Consider the following 9,175-nt stretch of genomic DNA (forward strand, 5'->3'; position numbering starts at 1 on the left):
CACTTTTGTTGTAATATTTGGCTTTATCTTCTCGAGCTGACCTTTGAATTTTTAAATCATTTCTTCACACAGATTTATTCAATTTGATTTCTGTGCATTCTATCTTGTGAAGACCACATATATAGTCACCATTTACATTGTCTACAACAGGAAACTATGGTGAATATGTTTTTGATCTTACAAAACTGTATCATGTGATACACAGCATCATTTATATCACCATGGTCTTATTTTTCCAAGTAATGATCCTTTCTCTTTGTCTGCATCCCAATCACCAATAACGATCAATGCATCTTGCTTACATGTTTGATCAATTTCAGACTGAGAAGTTGGTAGAATTCTTCAATTTCTTCATTATTGGTTTTCATGGTTGGTGTATAAATTTGAATAACAGTGGTATTTGTTGATTTTCTTTGCAGGTGTATCCATATTATTTTTGAAGTACAGCATTGTATTTTAAGATAGATCTTGAGATCCTCTTTTTTGACAATGAATATAACACCATTCCTTTTCAGTTGTTCCTTGCATAGTAAACCATGTGATTATCTGATTCAAAATGGTTAATACCAGTCCATTTCAGCTAATACTTAGGTTATCGATCTTGATGCATTCCATTTAATTTTTGATGACTTGATTCATACTTGGATCAGGCACACTTTAGTTCTCAAAGTAACATCTTTGCTTTTTTGCACTTTAAATAGGTATTTTGCAGTAGATTTGATTTCTTGATTGATGCTTCCATAAGCATTGTTTATGAGTGTAAGTAAAATGAAATCCTTGACAACCTCAGTCTTTTCTCCATTTATCATGTTGCTGTTTATTGCCCAGTTAAAAGAATTTTTGTTTTCTTTACATTGAAGTGCAATCAGTGTTTCAAGTCTATTTTGCTTTCAGTAAGCAAGGTTGTGTTATCTATGATGATTTGATCACTAGACTCATACTTCATACATTCACAATGTTCCAATTATGAATGGATAATAATCCAATCATGAATGTTTCTTCTCATTTTGAGTTGTGTCTCCATCAGCAAATAAAGATCCTGAAAACTCTGCTCTATCCATATGATTAAGGTCACCTCTTCTTTGAGGCAGCAGCTCTTTCCCTTTTGTATTTTGAGTGCCTTGCAACCTGAGGGGCTCATCGTCTGGTATATATCATCAGACAATGTTCCACTGCTATTTCTAAGTCTAGAAGTTACCAATGAAACTTGTCTCCCATGGGGTGACATTGCTGATATTAAAATACTGGTGGCACAGCTTCTAGCATCATAGCAACACAATATCCATGACAGTATGACAAACTGATAAATGAAGGGTAGAACACTGGAGGTACCCACTCACATATGCTAAGAAATTTGGAAGACAGTTACCTCACTAACCTACTGGAAGAGATTCACTTGTGTCCATTCCAAAGAAAGGTGATCCAACAGAATGCTGAATGAGAAAATTATCTAACATCATTAATATCACACAAAACTCCTCCCAAAACCTGTCTGCCATTGCGGGGATTCCGATTCAGTGACTATGTAGGTTAAAACAGAACTGTTCCCTAAGGGTTTCTGAGACTGTTAATCTTTAAGGGAGAAGACAGCCTTAAGTTCGCCTGCATTTGCTGAAGATAATTTAAAAAATAGCTGCAGTAATACATCAACAGAGAGCAGCCACCAGAAATTCAAGCTCAATTTAGAAGTAGGCATATAATGAGGAACAGTATGGCAGATGGATCTTGGCTGAAAGTAGAGAATACCAGGAACCTTTCTGGTATTGTGTTTTATTGATTATGTGTTTTATTTATATTTGACTACATGGATCATAATAAATAGGTTACATTGCGAAGATGGAAATTCTTTTTTTGCTCAGTGGAAATTGTACACAGACCAAGAGGAACATAGTTTGAAGTGAACACAGAGGTACTGCATGGTTTAAAATTTGGAAAGATATGCATCAGGGATGTGTCCTTTTACTGTATTTATTCAGTTGATACGCAAAGGCAATAACCCCAGAAGCTTACCTAGATGAAAAAGAATGCAGTATCAGGATTGGAGACTCATTAATAATCTCTGATATGCAGATGACACAACTCTGCTTACTGAAAAAGCAAAGTAGACTTGAAACACTTACTGATTGTTCTTCAATGTACAGAAAACAAAAGTCCTTTTAACTGGACAGTAAACAACATCACGAGAAATAAGAGAAAAGACTGAAGTTGTCAAGGATTTCATTTTACTTACACTCATAAACAATATTTATGGAAGCAGTAGTCAAGAAATCAAATATACTGCAAAAGACCTATTTAAAGTGTAAAAAAGCAAAGATGTTACTTTGAGGACTAAGGTGTGCCTAATACAAGCCTGGTATTTTCAACTGCCACATAGCTTCATATGCATGCAAAAGCTGGACCATGAATTAGGAAGACCAGAGAAAAACTGATGGCTTTAAATTATGGTTGCCGGGGGGAGAATACTGAATGTTCTATGGTGTAGTGTAGTGAATTACTTAATATGGCTCTATGAGCATTAGTCTTTACAACCACCACTAAATGACTCTTTTCCGGATGGGTCTGGGTGAAAGAAGGGGAGATGTTGCTAGAAGGACAGGATTTAGCTGTGGATGTTTAAAGAGTTAAGTGTGATTGTAAACATATGAAACTCTACTATGGATAATATGAGCCATCTTGGTGATGATGTGAGTAGGCTGAATGCTCCTTTCCCTAATTAATCAAGCACATCTCCATCTGACCTCTGGTTCTTGGGACTTGAGCCAGCAGCCTAACCTGAGTTGCCAGCTTCCACAGACTTATGAGTCAACAGCACGATTCTGTGTGAGCAAAGAGAATCCTCCAAACTGATGCCTGAACTGCAGATTTGGGGCTTGCCAGCCTCCATAACCCTGTGAACCATTTGCTTGATAACCCATGAGTTCTGTGAGATGTTGCAGCAATTAGTGGAGCCCTGAGACACTGGGGAGAATACTGAGGGGAGAAGTAGTGGTTGATACAAGGAATTATGGAGTCGTTCTACATTTGAAGAAAATATGAAATTTTGAATGCCTTTAACCTTCTCATAGGAACCACCCATACTGGTGCGGATCTTTCTAAAAGAAAATGTTGCACATGGACTGCCATAAGACTGAATAAAGTGTATCTCGGTTAGTACCGTTGGAAGGCTCCTTAGAAGTGAGATTAGTAAGACTTCTTTCATGTACTTTAGCTATGTTATCAGGAGAGTTCAGTCAATGGAGAAGGATATGCTTGGTACAGTAGATGATCAACGAAAATGAGGAAGACATTCACTGAGAAGGACTGACACAGTGGTTACAACAATGGGTTTAAACGTAGCAACAATTATGTTAATGGCTCAGGACCAGGCAGTGTTCACTGTGCTGTACATAAAGTCTCTCTGAGTGGGAAATGACTCTTTGGCACATAATAGTAACAGCAACAACAATGAAATAGATATAACATACAAAATATGTGCTAATCTAATGTTTTATGTTACTGGTAAGGCTTCCAGTTAACAGCAGGCCATTAGTAGTGAAGCTTTTGAGGAGTCAAAAGCTATATACAGATTTTTGCCTATGTAGGGGTCGATATCTTCAGTCTTCATATTGTTTAGGGGTTAACTGTAATAACAGTAACCTATAAGTCTATATGTGGCGCTGTGGATTAATGCACCAGACTGCAAAGCTGTTTGAACTTCAAGGTCGGCGGTTCAAGCTCACCAGCTAGCTGCTCCTTGGAAACCCTGTACAGGGTCACTATGGGTCGGAATTGACTCAACGGCACTCAACAACAACAACAACAACGTAAGTCTATATATAGGCAGTATTTGTATGCTCTATAAATGTATCTATTTATATAGTGCACAGTCAGGGAGCAAAGTTATGGAACTTCTCAGTCATAGCCAAACATCTTGAGGTTAATAAATCACTGGGCTTGGGGGTTAGGGTCACAGTCTTGGGGGACGATTATCTCAATCGGCATAAAACGTACTTTGCAAAGACAGTGTTCTATATCCTACTGCAGTGAGTAGGTGACTGGGGTCTTAAAAGCCAGTGAGTGGCCAACTAAATATTGGCCTCTCTCCACTCAGCAAAGAAGAGTGAAAACAATCAAAGACACATGAAAATAATTTGCCCAACAGACTAACTGACCAAGCGAATCTCAGTCTCCTAGGCCCTTGAAACCAGAAGACCTAGATGGTGTCTAACTACTACCACCAATCACTGTAAAAGATCACAATAGAAGATCCTGTATACAGGGGGAGAAAAATGTAGACAAAACTCAAAATCATAAAAAATAAATAAAAAGACCAGGTTTACTGGTCTGATGAGACTGGTAGAACTCCCTTAGTCACCTGTCCAGCCTAGACCTGAACTCATCCCTGTGTCTCAATTTTCAGACAGGCAAAGGTGAGGCCTATAAGGTAAACATTAACAGTAGAGAGGTACACAGTCTGTAGAACTGGACACATAAGATCAAAAGAGCAGCTTTTGCTCATGGATAAAGCTTACAAGGCAGGACAGGAGAGGAAAGAAATACAAATAGAAACAGTAAAAACAGAAAGGAAGTGGGAAAAATGCTGTTCCATTGGGGGGATAGCAATCAAGGTCACAAAACAATCTGAGCATGAAATATTTACCAGAAAGAATGCCCTGTAAACTTTCATTCAAATCATAGTAAAAATGTAAAATAGAGTAGTTCAAACCCTTAAAAAGCAAATGAAACACAATCTCTCCAAAGTTGTTTATGTCAGTCTTGATCCTAACCCACTGGCATGCAAATTACAACTGCATGAAGATTAGTTTTGGTGGGCAATGGTGAAGTGTTTGGCTGCTAACCAAAAGGTGGTCAGTTTGAACGCATTAGTCACTTTGCTTTGAAGGAAACCAATGTGGCAATTTGCTCCCATACAGATTACTGCCTTGGGAATGCTGTGGGACAATTTTACTCTGCCACATGGGGTGACTATAGGTCAGAATAGACTTAACTCAATGAGGCTTTTTTTTGTTGGTTTGGAGATAAAATGGTCCTGCTCTCAAGGCAGGGATGAATACAGGGCTATATTTTCATAAAGGGAATTCCCAATTAGACATATAAGGGCTGTTAGTTAAGAGTGGCCCAGTGCCAAGAAAAAAGTTGATCTTCATAATCTTTTACATATATTAGATATACATTCAAGTAGGTTAATGCGCTGAGCTGCAAAGTTGGTTTGAACCACAAAGCTGGAAGAGTTCAGGCTCACCAGTTGCTTCTTGGAAATCCTATACAGAGTCACTATGGGTTGGAACCAACTCAACGGCACTTAACAACAACATTTTACAACACCCAGGTTCCCTTTGGGTAGAGGAGAGCCAAATCACTTTGTCAAAAGGATGCAACTTCCTGCACAGTGTTTTTCTTAGTTTATTTAGCTCATCTCAATCCAATACATGTTGGGAATCTACTGGACCTCAAGTCTGTTTGTATTGCAAAGTTGGTGGTTCAAACTCACTAGCCTCTCCTTGGATATTCTATACAGAGCTGCAATGAGTCGGCACTGACTTGATGGGCACTTAACAAGAACAACAACAAGCATTTTAAGGCATCCTGGTGTGGTGCTGTAGAATAAGCACTGAACTGCTAATCATAAGATCAGCAGTTCAAACCCACCAGTCTCTCCTTAGAAACCCTACACAGGGTCACTATGCTCAACAGCACTTAACAACAAAAACAAGCATTATGAAAGCAGCTCTGGTAGCATAGTGGATTTCAAGCTGGGCTCCTCATCACAAGGTCAACAGTTTGGATCTATCAGTCACTCTCTGGAAGAAAGATAGACTTTCTGCTCCCATAAAGATTTATAGCACTGGAAATCCTACACAGGGTCACTATGAGTCAGAACTGACTTGGTGGTATACATGCAACACCACCAAGCGTTATAAAACTGGTTCTAACAGTTCAAATTTACTTCACTGTCCTTACTTGGTGTCAAAATGTGAAATTCTGCTTATAGATTGTTGCTATTTCAACATTATTTCAAATAGACCTGGTCACTTTCTCTCCCAGTTTAAACACATTTCCTTGCCAGCTCAGCCCCATTTTGCCCCAATTTGGGTACCACGTAAAGTCATCATCTGAGGATATTAAAAAAGAAGGGCTGGCTAGATCTTATCTGAAGTATGTTTTAGATTTTATGAGTTTTATCAGCTATATATGAGTTTATATAGCTGAAAAATAGTGTATTTGATAGGATTACATTCTCTTAAAAATTAAAAGTGAATTAATCGAATTATTTTACATTTAAAAAAAAGTAACTAACTCTATTGAGAAAGAAAAAAAAACTAAAGACTTCCTTTCCTTTTATTCAACATATAGTTGTTGTTAACTGCTGTTGAGTTGGTACTGACTCATTGTGATCCTGTGTAGGGTTTCCAAGGGGTAGCTGGTGGGTTTGAACTGTCGACCTTGTGGCTCACAGTCTGGTGCTAATCTTATAGCATCACACCAGGTTGATTATCTAAATTAAAAAACACACACACAAAACCAAACCCTTACTTAACTGGCATTCAAATCAAAGTATGAAATTATTTTTTGAGAGACTTATAAAAGGTCTCCTTCCTAAACCCTACTTTTCCCCAGAAATGTTTTCAAAGAGCAAGACAAAATACATAAATTATTTTCTTATACTCTTAGTTGAGGATACAAGTTCATTTTGATTTGAAAACAATCTAGTATATATAGAAAAAATTAAGAGTACTCCAATCTTTGAGAAAATAATAATGGAAGTTCAACAGTCCTAACCCAGAGATACATATATATAGTCACAAAGTACTGTGTTTTAGTAACTCAGTACTGGGAATCAAAGACTTTATTTTACTTACAGCCCAGAATAGTAGGTCTTAGTGTGGTTTGGACCAGTGTGTAGCTGAGAAGCTTTTAGTACCTGACAAATAAAACTGACTAAACAAGATGCAAGCTCAAATAGAATGACAAATTCTCTCCTGTTTTTGATAGTACTTAAAGTCTCACAGATGTAGTATCCCTTGGTAATTACTTTTAAATTAAAGAGAAATTAAGAACTTTCAGGCTGTACAACTTGCAACATTATCCACAGGGAGTTTGAGAAGTAGCGGGAACTGATATTGGAATACTGTAAGATAATGGCATTTTGAAGACAACTAACATTTCTTGAAAGACTAACTAGCTATCTTGAATATATTTTCCATTTATATTTCCCCTACATTGATTTTCTTTCAAGTAGTTAGCTGCAAAGACCTCTGCTTTCTTAAAATTATTTTGCTGTTGTTGCTTTAGGCCTTTCATTTTCTGTATATCTTGAACTATATTAAATTAGGGCTACCTTTCTCAGGCTTTCCCCACTCCAGATTTAGATAATAACACATTTTTAACTTACTATAGTATTTACTCAACTAGAGTTCATGTGTGGTGCTGTAAGATAAGCACTGGACTACAAGGTCTTTTTGAACTGCAAGGTCAGTGTCTCACACTCACCAGCCACTCCTTGGAAACCCTACACAGGGTCACTATGAGTTGGAATTGATTCAACGGCACTTAATAACAATTGATTAAGTTCCCAGAGAACCAGGATCATAGCTTATTCATCTCTGATCTCCAGTATATAACACATGGTTGTTGTTGTTAAGTGCCATCGAGTAGATTCCAACCCATAGTGACCCTGTATAGGGTTTCCAAGGAGCAGCTGATGAGCTTGGACCACCAACTTTGCAGTTCAAACGACTTTGCAGTCTGACACATTAGACCACAGTACCATACCAGGACTCCTACAGAAATGTTTGTGGTCCAAATGAAGAAACTCAAGTATCAAATAAAAGGCTCTCTTACCCTAATTAATTAGTCTCCATTCATCAATAAAAAGTAATAACCACTAGACATTAGAAGTTCAGTGTCACAACAGCCTGCTATGTTCCAGACACTATGCTACGTGTTCAATTTATAAAATTATTACTTAAGTTTCTATCTTTAAAGAGTTCAAAGTATAATTGAAACCCAGATCTTTACAATATGTAGTAAAAGAACAATAGCAACATACAGTTGTTGTTAAGTGTTGTTGAGTAGGTTCTAATTTATCAAAACCCTATATACTGTTTCAAAGTCTTTAAATCTTTGTGGGAGCAGAAAACCTCCTTTTTCTTCCATGGAGTGGCTAGTACTCTCAAACTGCTACCCTGTGGTTTGCAATACAGTGCTTATCATAAGGAGACACCATGTTCCTGGCAATATATAGTAATTCCAGTAAATTTAACAACAAAATTCAATACAAACTTCACCATCTTACACTAGACAGATACCTGCATTTCTTCTACACATGTTCATATCTGCAACCTGCCTCCATCCATTGGTGGTGGGATCATACACTTCAACACTTTTCCGTACTAAAGGGCCATCATGACCTCCTACAGCGTACAATAAATTGTTTAAGACACCGACACCTATAAAACACAAACAAGTAAACTTTAGTAGCGCAAAAGGGACTAGAAATATATAACATATGACGGTAAGTAAAAAAGCAGTGCTGCAAAATCACAGACCTTTATTAAACAAAAATATCAAGATGTGAAGCTATTGTTTCCTGACATGTCCTCCATCTATGTCTACACACTTCTGAAGGTAGTGTTTCCATCGCTCTACCCCCTCCCCAAAGAATTCTGCACTCTTTAATTTATACCATGCCAAAATCACAGTTGTGACATCCTTGAGGGATTCTAACTGTGTTCCTTTGGAATGTTCTTTGAAATTTGGGAACAAGAAAGGAAGTCTGAAGAAGAAAGATCAGGGCTATTAAGGTAGATGGGGTAGTGTTTCCCAAAGAAATTCTCACAGGGCAGCCCTTATTACCCTTGAAATATGAGATTTATTGTCATGATGGAAAAAATTCCACAGCACAACTTTCCTGACCTTTTTCTCATCAGTGCTGTTTTCAGTTTTCTTTTAAACCTTTCAAATAACTCATCGTGATCCTGCTGTGTCCTTTGAGAGAATGTCTCATGATGACTCTTTAGAGTTCCAAAAAACAACCATCATAACTTTCTGAGTTGACCTCTCTACCTTGACTTTGTCTTTGAGATTTTCCCAAACTTCCTTAAAATACTTGATCCATCTAAAAACGGCTATTTTATGTGGGGCAACATTCCCATAAACTTGTTGCAAAGCTTCA

At 37.5% G+C, this 9,175-nt stretch overlaps 1 protein-coding gene across 1 annotated transcript in view; it reads right to left on the reverse strand.

Annotated features, from left to right (window-relative positions):
- KLHL2 (kelch-like family member 2) overlaps positions 1–9,175 on the reverse strand; it is a 174,619-nt gene that overhangs the window by 17,076 nt on the left and 148,368 nt on the right. The window contains exon 13 of the mRNA XM_006864541.1: positions 8,310–8,450. Within this exon, the coding sequence (XP_006864603.1) occupies positions 8,310–8,450 (141 nt within the window). The remainder of the gene's footprint in view (positions 1–8,309; positions 8,451–9,175) is intronic.

This window comes from Chrysochloris asiatica, unplaced genomic scaffold, assembly GCF_000296735.1.
Source record: "Chrysochloris asiatica unplaced genomic scaffold, ChrAsi1.0 scaffold00066, whole genome shotgun sequence".
Lineage (NCBI taxonomy): Eukaryota > Metazoa > Chordata > Mammalia > Afrosoricida > Chrysochloridae > Chrysochloris > Chrysochloris asiatica.